This window comes from Pomacea canaliculata, linkage group LG11 (genome assembly GCF_003073045.1).
Source record: "Pomacea canaliculata isolate SZHN2017 linkage group LG11, ASM307304v1, whole genome shotgun sequence".
NCBI classification, from domain to species: Eukaryota; Metazoa; Mollusca; class Gastropoda; order Architaenioglossa; family Ampullariidae; genus Pomacea; species Pomacea canaliculata.
The window spans coordinates 8,993,395-9,009,605 of NC_037600.1; the positions used below are offsets into that span (position 1 = coordinate 8,993,395).

Below are 16,211 nucleotides of genomic sequence, written 5' to 3' on the forward strand. Positions count from 1 at the left end.
CTAAAATTCGTATTGTTGACGCTCTCTTTCTCTAGTTCATCAGATGCCAAGCAAATGTCATCTAACACTCGTGAACGAGTATGTGAGACCACCACCACCACTACCATCAGAAGCAGTCCCAGATCGACAGGTACAACACGGCATCAGTCGATTATTATTATCAACTGACATTGTGGCGTGACTGAACCGTCTTTGCTTCGTTGGAGCAAGGTAGAGAAGACGGGAGAGATGAAAAGAAAAGTTCTCGGCGGCTAAGGAGGAGATGCATGGATGGTTGTATGGTGGAACAATACGTCAGACCACTTCAAACACCTACTTCTGGCACGAGTGGAAATAATAATAATCATCGTTAATCATCATAATAATCATCACCCCAAGCCCCCTGTTTTTCTATACATTTTTCTTATATATTTATGTTTCTTATTTATTTTGCTATCCTGTCATATTTCTCTCCAACACCCTCTCTACCCTCCACCCCCGGTAAGATCTCTCTAAAAGATAATTCTCTCCCATTTACCCTCTTCCTAGTCATCTTTCTCCCCTACCCTCCCACCAGGCCCTACATCGGCAGCGTCTTAGAACTAAGCATCAGCAAGGCTCCTCCCACTATCACCTGCCACATCGTATATATAAACATGAGTTTATTTCTACTCCTCTGGTGTAACGCCTCCGGAAAGCAACAACTACTGCCGAAAGTACTTGTCGTACTAGAACTGTTTTCTGTATGAGGTACAGGTAAGACTTAAATGGAAATTTTCACACTTTGTTTGTATGCTTGCTTGTTCAAACATTTTCTTGCTAGTCTCTCTGATTCGGAAATCACTCTCAGGCTCATTCTGATTATGCTATAATAAATTCAACACGAAGATTTCAAAAAATGATTTTCTTTTTCTTTATATTCTATTTTCCTGTCTTTCAATATATACTAGTATTAAAGTCGTGTGATAATGAATTAATTTTGTCATATTCCTAACTGACGAAAGCTGATGTAGACAATGTTGTAAATTATCAGTCTTCATTTTACCTGACTTTCACATAATTTGTCCTCAAACATAAGCACATATTCAACAATATATTTTAATTTACCAAAACTCTCGTCAATGATAACACTAGCTCTTCTACAACGCAACATATCTCTGTTAATAACTCGCTTTTTGTTGACTGGCATTTGTGGAATATGTGACAATGAATATGTTCTCTACTCTAGCCAGTCCTCTACACAGTTCTTCTCTCACACTAGTCATTTCTCTTATTTATACAAAATTCACGGATTTCACTTTTGCGATTATTTTCTCGTTATGGTCATCAATAATGAAGTGGAGGTTTTATTAAGGTTTAATTTTGCGGCCTGCTGTGAGAAATTAGCATACGACACGCGCAGACGTAAAATGTTAAGAAAACTGAAAAAAAATTCATCATAAAATACATTTTAATAAACTATTTAATCATTTGATACCATAAATATTTACACCAATTTATAAAAACATTAAACGTTGTAAAAAGTTTCAGTGCGCTGAAGAATTGCGGACTATTATTTGGAGACTCTGCATGTACCCTTCATTGTTAATAATATAATTATATATTTTTAAAACATTGTGTTGCAGTGTAGAATACAGTATTCATAGTATATTGTTTGCCTGTTATCTATTATTAACAGTGTTAGGAGTTACTCGAGAACCGAATGATGGCATAGGATCCGAGTTACACACTTGTTACGTGAAATGCACGTACTGTCGGGTATATTCAGATTAATGGCACCCCTTCATGAAAAGGGTGAAAGGGCAGACACACAGACTTATTTTGCTTGTAGTGTAAGCTGCCCATGCTTGCCGCCGAACTCGAGGAAATCTTCAGTCTAGAGATCATAGTCTATGGGTAGACACCCATATCATCCTGCAAACATCCGAGGTCTGACAAGACTACAAATTGAAAGGAAGAGCAGCCAGTCGCCGAGAATCCTGTGAAATGACTGTGTGCTTGGGAAAACTACTTCTTCAAGTACTTAACTGTTGAGGCTATCCTTGTCTGCACTCAATCATGATGATGATTTTTGTTGTTTCATATTTCCCACTTCTTCCGTCCCAGAGACCACGACAATAAAGCATTATGACTGTTCCGAGAAGAACCCGGATGAACAGTCTTCTTCTCATCTCCGCTGCTGTGGTAGTAGTTTGGGCTCTGGTGGTGTCTGCGGACCAATACAAGAAGTGTCCGGATGGCTTGATGTACCACTACCCTGTGCTAACGGCCGTCCGCGGACAGTCTCGCCTGACATGCGCAGTGCTCTGCTCCACGGACATCCGCTGCAAGGCGGTCAACGTCTGTCCGGACCGCCTGATGCCCTCGCGGGTCATGTGCGACCTCCTGGCCAGCCAGAATCCCGGCCGTTGTGAGAGCGGGCTAGAGACGGCAACTTTTCCTTCGTGTGCGTACCTGCACAAGGTAGGCGTTTGTACCTGTACACGGCCATTTCAAACACACACAGTGGTACCATCTCAAATTACAATAGTAAATATATGTCGCAGTGTCTTCTGCCGCGTAGATCTTTTCGCTTTTTATTTGTAACCACCGGTAACATGTAAAAACAGAAAAAATAAACATGAAAATAAAACATACACTGGAACCACGTACCCGAACCAAAATAATATTCCTGCCAAATATGGAAATGATCGACTACACGGTGTAGACTTGTATTGGTATCCTGAAGAACCTCACAGCCACAAACAAATATCACTACACTCTGATTTATCTATATTGCATATTGTGCCCCCAACGTCCATCTGTCTGTCTGTCTGCCTGTCACGTTCTTGCCTAAAGAGTAACGTAATTTTACTGCAAGGAACTCCCGTCACCAGAGGGAGCCACCACGACGCCAGGTGTGAAGTCTGTTGCCCTGAACGAGACCTGTGAAAACGGTGGCGTCTTCAACATTTCCATGAATCGGTGTGCATGCCCCGTTGAGTTTGCTGGCAACAAGTGTGAAAGGCGTATCAGAGGTAGCACAAAACCTTGCTATAAAAAAAGGCCCCTTTTAGTTCTTTCTGACTTATAAAATGTGTTTTCTTTCTTTTGTGTGAATATCCATTTATTTGTAGTTTGTATTGTAAACACTTTTGTCGGGGTAGGGGTTAATAAGCCCTTACATTTCGTTATAAACAATACAGAGAACAATTATAAATAATCAAGAAAGCAATAGGTAGTCACAGGGCTTCTACTAAGGCTAAATTCTTTGGGGTCCCAGGGACCCCTTCTTCAGATTTTTAAGGGGTCCCTGTTCTTAGCCCAAATTTGAAGGGGACCCCATTGACGAAAACTGTAGGGGTCCTCCGAACTTTTAATGCGTACTGTACGCAATTTTTTGCGTAAGCAGAAGCCCTGCCGGTACAAAGCTATCAAAGTTATTGGGGAAGATCCGTAACCTGGTGGAGCAGACGCTCGCTGGTTCGAGGCCTGCTCGGCTTGTGGCTGGAAAACTCCTCTTTCCGAGCAATAATTCTCAAACCCCTTCTACCCATTCCAAAACCTGCTTTCCTGACTGATCAGGGAAGAATGATAAAGTCGGTGAATGAAGAGGGTTTGCCCCCTATACGCGGTGGACCACTTATGTTTACTGCCCCATACAATTACTATAGTATAGGCTATGGCACTATTTGTTTGTCAATAGCTGTCTTCGTAGTGTGGACAGGAGAGTTAATCGATTGCACAAAAAGACAACAGAGCTTTCGTCTCTTCATGAGTTCATTTGTACCGACATGCTTTGCGTTTGTCTCTCACTTTCTGTGTCTATTATTTTATGTAGCGCATCTATTATTCTGAAATTAATATTTGTTTTTTCTTGTTTTTCTCTGTATTGCAAACTGTTTTCGCCGTGAGCTCAAAAATGTCCGTCATTTCAATCGATAAACAGATCGATAATGTACTTCACTCTGAACAAGCAATTACCGTTGTGCCAATAAGCTGTGACCAAGAGGTACCTTTCATTATCAACAAAGAGAAAGATTCAAGAAGACTTGGACGAAGCTGTTTCAAAGAGCATTTTTTTCTTTGCAGTGAAAATTGTTGAAGCCATCTGTGGCAAAGAGGCACTGCAAATTGACATCAAATAAGTGAATAATTTAAAATAGAGTTAAACGAAGGGAAACGTAGTTCAAAAGAGCATTTCTACTATACAATTAATGCTCAATCAGCTGTGATGGAGATATATCTTTTGAATTGTTGAGAACGATTGAAACAGTAAGATTAAGAATAAAACAGGAATTCAAATAGATATGGAACACATTAACAAAGCCTCTCTATGTATCTACTTTGTTGAGTTCGCTGATGCTGTAGAAGTGAAGATCGAAAGATGTAAGGGGATGGGGATGGTGGTAATCCTGAAAACCACTAGCATTTTAAACGATGATAAAGCCTGAAAGTGTAGCGCGAATTGTTTCCCTTCAGACTGCTCAGACGCGATGGAAAATGGAGGACGAACGAGTTTCTCTCCTGATGGTGTCTATCCCATCCAGCCCATAAATGCGACGACTTCTTTCTTGGTAAGCAAAGGACCGATACTCGCTGAAAACGTTTGTTTAATGTTTACATCCTATTTAAACTGGCAGTTAAAAGTAGTGTATAGAATTCTTTGTTCTTTCAGAACTGGGTGTACGTTTCGAGGGCAGTCATCTTAAAGGTGAGGGGGGGGGGAATAATTTTTAAACAAAAAACGAGGGAGTTTAATTATTTTAAGATATTTATTCCCTGCAATTTTTGCAACAAAGTCATAAGAGTTTTGTTCTGTTCTCTTACCTTAATTAAAATAAACTTTCATATTTGATTTGCTTTCGTACTCCACCGGAACACTATCTCTGACATCGTGTCTCCAACCGACCTCACCCTCTAACCCCATCATTGTCTATGCCTGTCTTATCATGACGCGGGTAACCCTGCTGTGACCTCTGTCCCCTCAGCACGCTCTGACGTTCTGTCTACAGGTCTGGTGCTACTTCGTAGCGAACGGCATCACTTCCGTTCTCCAACGTCACAGCACATTCACGTTCCCAGCATTCAACTGGTCAGCGGCAAAGAGCTGGGTCGGCGACGACACTACACCCACTCAAAACTACTTCATCGGTCTGCACAACCTTCACCTCTTGACCTCCCAGGCGACTTATCACTTCATCGTGAAGATGCTGTACGACGAACCCGCGGGCGCCACTTTCGCGCATCGTGACTACGCGTCGTTAAATGTTGGGTCAGAGGGCACGTCGTACGAGTTGCACTACGTTCCGCTAGAATGGAACGGGCAGGCAGGTAACGGTTTCAGCACGGTGCCACCCCTCCTCTTCTCCACCGCGGACAACGACAGCAACGCTTGCGTGGAGAGTCGTAAGCATGCCGGGTGGTTTGGTGCGGACTGCAGCGGGTTCAGCCCTTTCGCCACTCCAATGACCTGGCCTGTCAACGCTGTCAAAATTCTAGATTATTTAGAATTTTCTCTCATGAAGAATTCATCTTATGTCGAAAATTAATCTCCAAGTTTACAGGATTAAAGAGTAAACCCTGAATGATAACCCCGTAGGTAAGTTTAAGATTAGTGGATCCTTCTACAATGGCCGAAACGTTAGCAAACCGTGAAAAATGAACGTTAACCCAGACGTACTTTTGCTATTGTAGCAAACTAATAAGCTCACCCTAGAATTTATCGCCACTTTACTCATAGCTTTTTCAAACCATGCTCGCCATTTTTTTCTGAGAATGTCTACGCCCCTCGTACGTGGCACTTTTTCCCCTCACTTTAAACAGTTTGTGCACATGGTTTTTGATGTTAGTCAATCTTTGTAAACATATGTTGTTAGTTGTGCATGAAAGCGAGCATGCACAATCTTTCCTTGCACCAAATGAGGAACTTCGATTGACTAGTGAAGCACTTAGAGCGCGCTCACACACAGATTGAAACTAGATTGAAACTCCAACATCCCAGTATAAGTGGTTTACTTCCTCAACACTTTTTTTAATTCATCAAAACAGCGGAACGCACAGCCGGTTCGTGCACAGTCTTTAATCCTCCTCCTCTTCAGCTGCATCACCGCCCTGTCTCTTCTTCATGTTCTTCCTCTTTACCCGACCTGCAGACAAATACAAAACTAGACATCACTGTCTGGCTAAGACTATACAACGGTCCCATAGCCAGCCGCCCCTTGCACCACCCCTCAAAGTGGACCGGCGATGTCAACTTTGTTCCCTCCCTAAGCAGACGTGAGAGTACATAGGTGTCAGCAGATACATTTTTTTAAAGTCGAGAACAATTTTTTTCTTCAGGAGGGCTTACACTGACATATTGTTATGGACATCATGACACACACTGAGACCGGGGGAAAATCTTTGACCCAGTGTCTAACACTGATTTTAGCCACCTTTTCCATTTTTCAAAAAATGCCATGGCGTCGTGAGGCCTCCTAAATGTAAACAGATTCCACTATGGGATATGTGAAAACCATATGTAAAAACTTAACTGCAAACTACTTTATGTGTTGTACTGAAGTATCTGAGTATGCCTAACCCCTCTCACCCTAGTCCTTTTCCCGAGTTTGTTAGAAGTGTCACGGAGACGTGAACCTTTTAGATATAGGCAGATTGGAGGAAGTGTGAAAAAAGTAAACTGCAAAACCATTCACAATTTTGAACTCACTGATTTTGTGTAAAAATGTTGAGTATGTAGCCTAAGGTACTGTAAAAGTTATTACGCTTGGTTTACACGTTGATATAGCATCTTTCCAAACGTCCCACCCCGCAGCCCACTCTACTCGCTACATCACAAGAGTTCCCCCACTCCACACTCCCAGCCTTACCTGCTCGGCCACCGCCATAAGGTGACTTGAGTGAGAAGTCGATGTGCTTCTGACTGTCGAGGCGAACAATGTAGGAGGGAATGTTCACTACCTGCTTGCGGACTCTGCAAACACGTCACACTACTGAATACTACACAAACATCAAAAGCTTGAATCACTTCTAAAAGAAAGGCTAAGGCACCACCCTAGTATGACTAGCTTTAAAAATGCCTAAACATCATATCCTCTTCATCCCCACCCACCTAAAAAATGTCTTCATTGAAGGCAGACCAGTAAATGCATCTCTGCTTGATCGTCTGTGCAAAGACAATTTTTATTATTGGTGCCAACACACCCACCTAATGTGGCGCTGCCTGATCAGGATGCGGGCATGGTGGATGGATTTGGCCAGACCAAGCTTGAACACTTGGGTCTGAAGTCTGCGCTCGAGGAAGTCTTCCACCCGCAAGCCGAGGACGAAATCGAGTTTCATCTTGTTCTCGTCAAGTACACCTATGCGGACGAGACGTCGGAGGAGAGCATTACCTGTAAAGAAAGTCGCAATATAATTGCACAGATATATTGCATTTTTTTTTTTTTTTTTTTTTTTTGGTGTGTGGAGGGGTATACACGTAACCAGTTGTTTATAAAACTTTTAAAAATCTTAATTTTCACTTATTAGACCACTAAGGTCGTCATAGCTTCACCTTACTCACTTCCACTATTGATTTTGGTCGACGTCTTCAAACACAAAATTTTGTACCCAAAGATCAAACCAACAATCGAAAGGAAGTTTAGAGTTTCCTGAATATTCTTGTTGTCATTCTTCGAAAGCAGTAGTTCGTTTAGTGCGTGTATATGAATATTGCATCGCCCAGCAATGGTGACACTGATCAGAGAACTTATATGGTCATACAAAACAATGACAGTCACCTTGAACCAGAGACACTTTTCGATGAGGAGCACATCATTTTCCAACACAGTGACATGCGCCACAAATTTCTCATACTATTTTTTCATCAACTTAAGACTTTTTTTTGGATGGGTGGGTTGGAGTTTGAATTTTTGGTGTAATGCAGTGCTACTAGCTGTCTCACGGTGACCTATTAGGAACTTCATTTGTGAATCATCTTGCGAATTTTTAAAGCAGATTTACTCAAACTTACCTATTCTTATTAAACTGTGCATAAGTTTGTTTGTTTAGTTGGTTTTTTTTTTGTTGTTGTTTTTTTTTTTTTTTTGAAACAAGGAAAGAAATTCTTGAAGATACTTTCCGCTCCTTTCCTATGGCGCAGAAATTTAATTTTGTCAACTTGCGCAGTCATTTCTTTCCTCTTGGGACTACTTTGCGCACCCAGTATAAAGCTCTCAGCCGCCCTCGTAGTTCAGCGCCACCGATCAAAACCCACCTTCGAATAGACGCTTGGAGTCTTTTTCCTCCAGTGTCAGCAGCTCTCGTGCGGCCTTGCGAATCTTGCCGAGGGTGTACTTGACCCGCCACACCTCCCGTTTGTTACGCAAGCCGTACTCGCCGATGAGCTTCAGCTCTTGGTCCAGCCGCTCCTTCTCATATGGCCGCCTGGGCGTGGCGCACGTCTTGTTCTGCACCTTCCGCAGCCGCATCTTTCTGCAAAGGGGAAAGCGCGAGACTTGAGCGAGATCTCGAGGAAATCTTTTTTTTCTGAACCGTCTTGTTTTGTGGCGACTGTTATTATGAGTTGGATGTGGTGTGCGTGTGTGCGCGCGCGCGCGCCAGGCGCCTGCATGCGTCTTTATACATGTAGATGTTGTAGAGTAGTTCGTATTTGTTTCCTCTTATCACATGTATTGATATTTCCAATGTTCTTTGAGGATTAAAGGGAATTTTAAAAAATGCTGAATCTTTACACTTTTCTCACCAGTTATGGTAACGCATACCACCTTTTATTCTGCCCAATCCTCACTGACCATCCTCACTTAATCACCGTGACATTCCATTTTTTTGCGGTTATGTTTCTCAATCTGCATTGCCCATAGTGTTGTGTTTGCCCCCATATCTTCTTGGTCTAGGGTCCAGTAGAGCAAAAAGAAAGAAACACCGCGACACCACTCACCACTAATAAACATCAGCCGTGCAATATTCATGCTGCCATTGTGTCTCCTCTCATTTACGTTAAAAAAATTACCTCAAATCCTCAATGTAACATTTTAACTTTCCATGTGAGACATTTTCACGCTGCTATTCACCCCTCTCACCTGCTACCGTTAAAAAAATAGGATCTTATTCGCAAAACAAAAAAAAAAAAAAAATCTTGAAGTCTGAATTGCGAGAAAAGCTTGTGATATGCACAAGAAATCGAGAAATGTTAATGTGAAATACGAAATAAAAAGGAAAAGATAAAAAAAAAAAAAGAACAGAAAGTCAACGAAGACACACACCTGTCTCGTCCTTACTGCAAAGCAATTCAAGCCTAGAAATACGAGCTTACTGTATTTCGGAATAGCGGTCCACATGATTGACTGTTTGTGCATGGGTCACGCACAAAGCGCTGTGTACAGGTGCCTTGAATTTCACGAGACTTTTCACGTGAAAGGAAATACCTATGTTGGATTTAATTATTTTTCTATTCCCTGTCTAACGTCAAGCGGTTTGGGTGTTTCAGGCGGGGTGCAAGGTGTGGGGGCGTGGGTGAAGGGAAGAAAAAGGTGGCGGTCGGGTGGAAAGAGGGTACGTCAACCACAACGTCTTTCGTGTCAAGTTCTGCCCTTCCCTGACCCACCCTTAGAAACTGGGTTACCGTGTTTTTGTTGTTATTCTTTTTACTTCTGGACAAAATTCTCGGTTGTGGAATCAAAGTCCTATAACAGATCTTAGCTAGCACCACATGAATAGCTATTAAACAGCAACAAGAAGATAATTTTGAAAAATTCCACCAGGTCAACCACGTGAGTCGCACACACAGATGGCTCACACGTGCGTGGTTTCTTCATTTTCCTTCAACACATTTCAAAATGTATTTAGATTATCGAAATTAAATGAAAGCTTACGGAGGGGTTTAAACTTGAAGTTTATAACGCCACAAGAATAAAGCGAATAAAGTTAGCATAACGTATTGTAAAATCATGAGAGAACATGACCACGTACCTTCTTCCAACAGACCACCAAAGGAAAGACAGCACGGCAGGTCGAACTACTTTCCTACAATATTTCTACGCCGACTGACTTCATTCATACATTTCTTCCTACTGAAAGGGATTGTAAAGGTAAAATAAAGCTGCTGAGAATCTCGTCTATTTTCGCGTCTGTTCATATAGAAAAAGTTAAGGGTTTTGTAGAATGTTGTATGTTGTGTTTAATAAGAGAAATTACATAGGACTCTTTCGTTTACTGTTCATTAATTAATATGTGCACCAAGCAATTCTCAGCTCCGATTCAAGCTAGCTTATTCGTTTCTGGTCCATCGTTTGCAAATAATGGTTACATGCTGATGCCATCTGTTTTCCAGTTCAAGCCCACATCGTCACAAGCTGTGTATTTCAGATGGATGATGCAAAATAATCTAAAACAAAGACAAAACAGCTCTAATCCTTTGAAAGATGCTGTTCTCCCTGTTACAGTTGGCGTTGATGATATCTCTTTCGTAACTTTAGTTTAGCAATCAAAACGGACATCCTATTGCCATATCTTCTCAAGCCAGACTTTGTTAGACAAATTCAATTAACCTCTTTGCGGGCTGTCCACAGAACTTCATTCACAACTCGGCTGCTCGTTTCCCAAACTCATTAATCTGAACATACCACCGACACCATCTTCACTTGCAAGCTCTCAGCTCTGCTACAGATACCTTATTGGTTCTTCTGATCACGCGTGTGAACACTCCTGCGTTTATTTAACTATCATTTTTTCCATTCCACCTATAAAGACAGCTACATACAGTCATATAAGGAGAACCTACGTCCTGTTACGTGGGATTTTTATTCTACATTTCTGAGTTCAATGGCTCGTTAAGAACGTGTTTATAATTGTTGATATTTTTCTCAAAATGTGTAAGCATTAGTTATTCATGAGATGAGTGATGTCTCCTCGCCTCACTGGCTGGAAGGGGCACATCTGTCGTATTTTTATCTGATGTCTTCCTCGTGTTTTGTGATTGTGTTGACGAGCCTACCATTGTGAGGTTGGAATGTGCTGCTTCTTTGGTTCATTCCCGACCTGCAGACTTAACGACACAATTGTGAGCTTCATGTCATCATGATCTTCTGTTGGTCAATGAACTTATTTGCAGGATAAAGCACTATAAAAGCAAACACTTTTGTTAGGACATACCACCCTTCACACGTGTGAGAGCGGGGTTTAGACGATAGCATGTTGTTCAAGTAGAAATAGGAAACAAATTTGCATTTAATCTTTAGTCGTGGTATGCCACCGATGCCCGTGCTCAGCATTTTCCCTAATGTACCTGGTTCCACCAAAAATGCAGAGGAAGCCGATTTGTGAATTAAGAGCTTTTTTCTGACTGAATGTAGGTGTGTCATGACTGGTCCTCAATATTATGTGGGGATTGGTTCAAATGACATGAGTGAAGGAATTATTATACTCGTGTAAACACATCGAGCCTGCCAAGTGGCAAGACAAGTCCATCTACATTTATGTTAAATCTTGGATTTTAATACATTCAAGGCAGGTTGAACAGCACCCAAATACTCTAGTTATTGCCCTTGTACTATCTGATGGTAGTAGGCATAGATTTTCTTCCAGTGGATCGGGCTGAGGGATCACCCATTAAGGAGATACACACATATCACTAGCCTTGAACAATACCTAAAAATGTCAAGTGGGGGGTGGGGGGTAAAAATTGGTGTTTTACGTTGTGCCAGCCAGCCCTGTAACCTACAAATGTCAATCATGAAAGAATAGCAACAATGTGCTGCAGACCAACAACACAAAACAAAATCACTCTCCAAATAACGACACAGCAAATAGCCGCTGTTATGGAACCCAACACACTGACTGTCAGAAGATAACACAGATGTTATACAGCGAAAACATAAAAGCAATTTGTAAAGCAGAAAGAACATTTTATTCTCCCATTTCAGAAGGGTCAATGTTTAGTCTTCCTCCTCCTCGGCTCCGCCGCCTCCCTGTGCTTTCTTCAAGTTCTTTCGCTTTACACGGCCTAAAAAAGATTTTTGAAGGGATTTTATAGTTTATGCATAAATCCAGGACAGTACAGGCCACAACTAATCTAAAAAGTGTTGAGAACGTTAACCCAGCATTGGTTCAACACCCTATTTTGCAGAAAATTGTGCCACAAGCCCAAACCACAATTCAACTTATTCTTAAAATAATAATAAAAGCAATAAATGAATGCCAATACTTAAGTTAAGCTGCCATCAAAGTTGAAATATCAGATGCAATCAATATTTAAGAGCAAAGCCACCAAAAAGCCTCCTCACCTGGGCGACCACCACCATATGGTGACTTAAGCGAGAAGTCAATGTGCTTCTGACTGTCAAGGCGCACGATGTAAGAAGGAATGTTCACCACCTGCTTGCGGACTCTGAAAATAAAATCCTTTTTTCTGCAAAACTGACAACTAATATTTAAAACACATTCAAACCACCAGGCAAAAAGAAATTTTGGGAAATGGGTGCATTTGGATGATCACACCAGATTATGTATACTGAAAAAATAGGCTATTTTTTTTTTGGCCATACTGGTTAATAAGTAGCAATATGGCGTCTGCAAATCAGCTGATGAATTCACTCACGTTAGTTATAGCTACCCCAGTGGCCTATCAATGCTACACCAAGTCAGCAGAGTGAATGGAAGTGCCACCATTGGAAACAGGCATAGGGCACTGAACACCCTAGTGGCCTGATCCGTCATATTAAAAATTCATATCCACCACTGGAAACAGACATAGGCCACTGAACACCCCAGTGGCCTGATCTGTCACATGAAAAATCAGTATAAAAAAAATCCATATGCACAGACACATTTATCTGGCACTGTCCAAATTATGATATGGACTGAGAACACATAGGCTTCTGACAAGAATCTGTTAAGCCTTTCATCTTAATGATAATAAAAATTCATGTTAACTAATTCCAAGGACCAAAAAACCCTTTCAAAATAATGTTCATAATGCTCTACTTATGAACAGAAAAAATATTTTTCTTTGCAACCAAAATGTCACTTGCGAAAATTGTTGAAAAAACATAAAAATATCCAGACACAAACCTGATATGGCGCTGTCTGATGAGAACTCTGGCATGATGGATGGACTTTGCAAGACCAAGTTTAAACACTTGGGTCTGGAGACGTCTCTCAAGGAAGTCCTCAAGGCGCAAACCCAGAACGTAATCGAGCTTCATCTTGTTCTCATCCAGCACACCGACTCTGACTAGACGGCGAAGCAGCGCATTGCCTGAAAACATCACGAAAACCCTTGCACTTTAACATCAAAGTTTAGTTTGGCACTTTTCGGCTGTAAGGCACGCACAGTCTTATGCACAAAGTGATCATATTCAACCTCATTTCGCTTTCTATGTTACAGAAACGAAAATTGTACCTTATCTACATCATTAATCATGCACTCTATGAGCCAACATATTTTACGTTATTTTACCTTGAAACAGACGCCTTGGGTCTCGTTCCTCCAGCGTAAGCAGCTCACGAGCTGCTTTTCGTATTTTCCCCAGAGTGTACTTCACCCTCCACACCTCACGTTTGTTTCGAAGACCATATTCGCCGATCAGCTTTAACTCCTGATCGAGACGCTCCTTTTCAAAGGGACGCCGAGGTGTCGTGCATGTCTTACTTTGAATAGTCCTGAGCCTCATCGTATCTGAAGTAATAAACAATAAAATTACAGACCATGAGCATGGAAATACCACGTGCCGTTACATGTAGAGCACATGTCTCCGCGAATATTTACATTTTCGACAAATTTTGCGTACAAGAACTAACAACTTAAGAAAACTAACGTTTTAGACTTCTTAGAAACTTTTATTAGAACTTTTTAACGAAAACAGAATTCAACAAAAACCAATAAGCACAGACACACGTATCACCAACCTACCTGCTCGAGAACATCCGATTGAAAGAACGGATGAGGGTAAGGGACTACTTTACAATGAAATCAATTTTGTTTACGTCAGGCGCAAAATACTTTCCAGCTGTTTTTCAAATAAAACCTTTTATGTAAAAAACAAAAGGATACAATTATATCTTCTAACATATTTTTGGTTTTAAATGCTAGACAAAGAACTATTTCCTATGCTTGAGTATGGATTTCAACTAGCAAATATGCTAAAACTTGTATTTCTACACATGAGATTTACGAAAGTGTTTAAGCAAATTAAATTATGATCATGTGTATAAGGTATTATTTTAGAGGATCTATAGGCAATATATTTTGTAAGTTAAGTGAATTTTACACGCAGGTCAATTCTTTAGAGCACTATTTCTTTTCTTTGCGTAGTGGTTTCCGGCTATTTTCGAAACTAGAACGTACTACGGAAGTGTATAATACAACGCGCTTGGTTTTTCTTTATCTCCCCTTCTATTGCTCCACCGATAGCACTACTTCTTCCACATCTTTCGCTTACTAAAATAATAAGAATTTAAGGATTAAAAAAATTATTAGGATATTATAAACCTTACTACTTTACAGCATCGGCCATTATCATTCCATTTACCTTACTCTAACAAGTTCGCCTAATATGTCGATCACTGTACAGATATATATCCTTCTGACTTGATATCACTTTGTCTACAAAACAGTACGGTAATGTATCGTTCTGTTAACTTGTAGATATGCATTCTCATTAGTAAGGGGTTTATGAACAAAGCTGACCATTTATATTACATTAAAATAGATTTTTCTCAATCAAATTATTCTTTAATTAACAAAAATGTTAATTGACTATTTAGATTATCAAACTTCTGGTTTTGTTTATAAAATACAAAGAATCGGGTCGCGTATCGTTTGTCGTCTGCTATACAAGGGAGATTACTAATCAATAGTTGGTGACGTCACACTCAGGTTCTTCCGCTATGTCAAATGTATGAAACTTACATAGTAGCGGCGTCGACTCTCAATACTCATCAAACATGTCTGGTAACGTTGGCATGGAACAGCTTATTCCAATTGTTAACAAGCTTCAAGATGTATTTGCATCGCTGGGTATACCATTGTCCCTTGATCTACCACAAATCGCTGTAGTTGGAAGTCAAAGTGCAGGGAAAAGCAGCGTCCTCGAGAATTTTGTTGGCAGGTGAGCTTTACACTTCCGGTAATGACATACACATTTTATGCAGATAGCGTGCGTCTGTTTACACGTTAAAACACACGGCTAAGAGAAAGATAATGGTATATTTTAAGTACTCGTTTGCTGGTCGTTTAACTGTGATTTTTTTAATATGCTTTTTCTTACGATGAGATAGAAAGTACCAGCTATTAGCAACGAAGAAAGGGGCGTCACCTGTTCTGTCATAATCACACGACAATTGAAAAATTAAGGTAGCAGCACGTGGCCAACAGTAAAACGCAGCGCAAGGAGACCTATTCGATACTTCCTTTTAATAGAAGAAAAAAAAAGGCATTAAAGAAAAATGTGTTCATTGCAGTACCTGCTTGAGGCATAAGTGTTTATTAATACAACAAATATAATACATAACACCACTCCCCAGCCTTTTTGTGACTAGTAAAAAGTGTGATAATGATAAGCAAGTAAGACCTTATTTTCAAGACTGTTTAGCTTATTCATTAGCAGTAAACAGGGTTTTACTATCTGAAAACAAAAGGGTTATCAGTTTGATTTGATGTATGTATAGACTGGTTTATTGCCGGAGATGGGTTCCAGAACCACCCGCAATAACCTAAAATCCGTGAAATAGAAACGCTATATTTATTTATGTATTTATATGCTAGATTAAGGCTTTATAAACCCTCCCCCACACTTTTACGCTACATAACCTTTCCCATTTCCTTAATACATGTAACTAATCCCACACTGTTCTGCGCATGTATTGTACCTTTGCAGTAAATAAAAGAACAATCACGTAATATGTACTTACCATGAAGAAACATAGATCCGCGAATCATTTTTCCCATTAATTTCTTAAAAAAACCGCAAAATATCGAAACTGCGATAGGTAAAGCACGAGGTGGCGAGTGATTAGTGTATTCATAAAACTTGTAATCGTTCAATTTTAATTTATGCAAAATATTTGTTTTTTTATTTAATTTGATTTTTTAAGATCAAATTTGTATTATTGTTCATTTATAATTAAAAGTATAATGCTATCTCTAGCGAATTTGGTTTAGTGATAATGTGCAATGGCATCTATTGCTTTCTATAAACATTCTTTCAGCGTAAACATGTGTTCTTTACACAAACACATTTTCATTGTAA

The 16,211-nt window shown here is 40.3% G+C and overlaps 4 protein-coding genes across 8 annotated transcripts in view; 2 read left to right on the forward strand and 2 right to left on the reverse strand.

Moving 5' to 3' along the window:
• The first annotated feature begins 566 nt into the window (after positions 1-566).
• On the forward strand, positions 567-5,835 carry LOC112574881. Its single transcript, XM_025256222.1, has 5 exons — positions 567-735; positions 2,086-2,442; positions 2,840-2,996; positions 4,441-4,535; positions 4,974-5,835. Exons 2-5 carry the CDS (start codon positions 2,107-2,109, stop codon positions 5,508-5,510), a joined length of 1,125 nt encoding a protein of 374 aa, XP_025112007.1. The 5' UTR covers positions 567-735; positions 2,086-2,106; the 3' UTR covers positions 5,511-5,835.
• A 121-nt stretch (positions 5,836-5,956) lies between these two features.
• LOC112574884 (40S ribosomal protein S9-like) lies at positions 5,957-9,993 on the reverse strand. Its single transcript, XM_025256229.1, has 5 exons — positions 9,934-9,993; positions 8,219-8,436; positions 7,169-7,355; positions 6,831-6,934; positions 5,957-6,107 (listed from the first exon to the last, which is right to left on the reverse strand). The coding sequence occupies exons 2-5, from the start codon at positions 8,430-8,432 to the stop codon at positions 6,040-6,042; spliced, it is 573 nt and encodes a 190-aa protein (XP_025112014.1). The 5' UTR covers positions 8,433-8,436; positions 9,934-9,993; the 3' UTR covers positions 5,957-6,039.
• Positions 9,994-11,846: 1,853 nt separating this feature from the next.
• Positions 11,847-14,003, reverse strand: LOC112574883 (40S ribosomal protein S9). The gene is made up of 5 exons (XM_025256228.1): positions 13,874-14,003; positions 13,421-13,639; positions 13,033-13,219; positions 12,246-12,349; positions 11,847-11,965 (listed from the first exon to the last, which is right to left on the reverse strand). The coding sequence occupies exons 2-5, from the start codon at positions 13,632-13,634 to the stop codon at positions 11,898-11,900; spliced, it is 573 nt and encodes a 190-aa protein (XP_025112013.1). The 5' UTR covers positions 13,635-13,639; positions 13,874-14,003; the 3' UTR covers positions 11,847-11,897.
• An 863-nt stretch (positions 14,004-14,866) lies between these two features.
• The window catches only part of LOC112574879 (dynamin-1-like), a 38,041-nt gene continuing 36,696 nt past the window's right edge, over positions 14,867-16,211 (forward strand). For all 5 annotated transcript variants that reach the window (XM_025256216.1, XM_025256215.1, XM_025256213.1 and 2 more), the window contains exon 1: positions 14,867-15,071. In XM_025256216.1, coding sequence (XP_025112001.1) covers positions 14,908-15,071 — 164 coding nt within the window. In that variant the 5' untranslated portion in view covers positions 14,867-14,907. The remainder of the gene's footprint in view (positions 15,072-16,211) is intronic.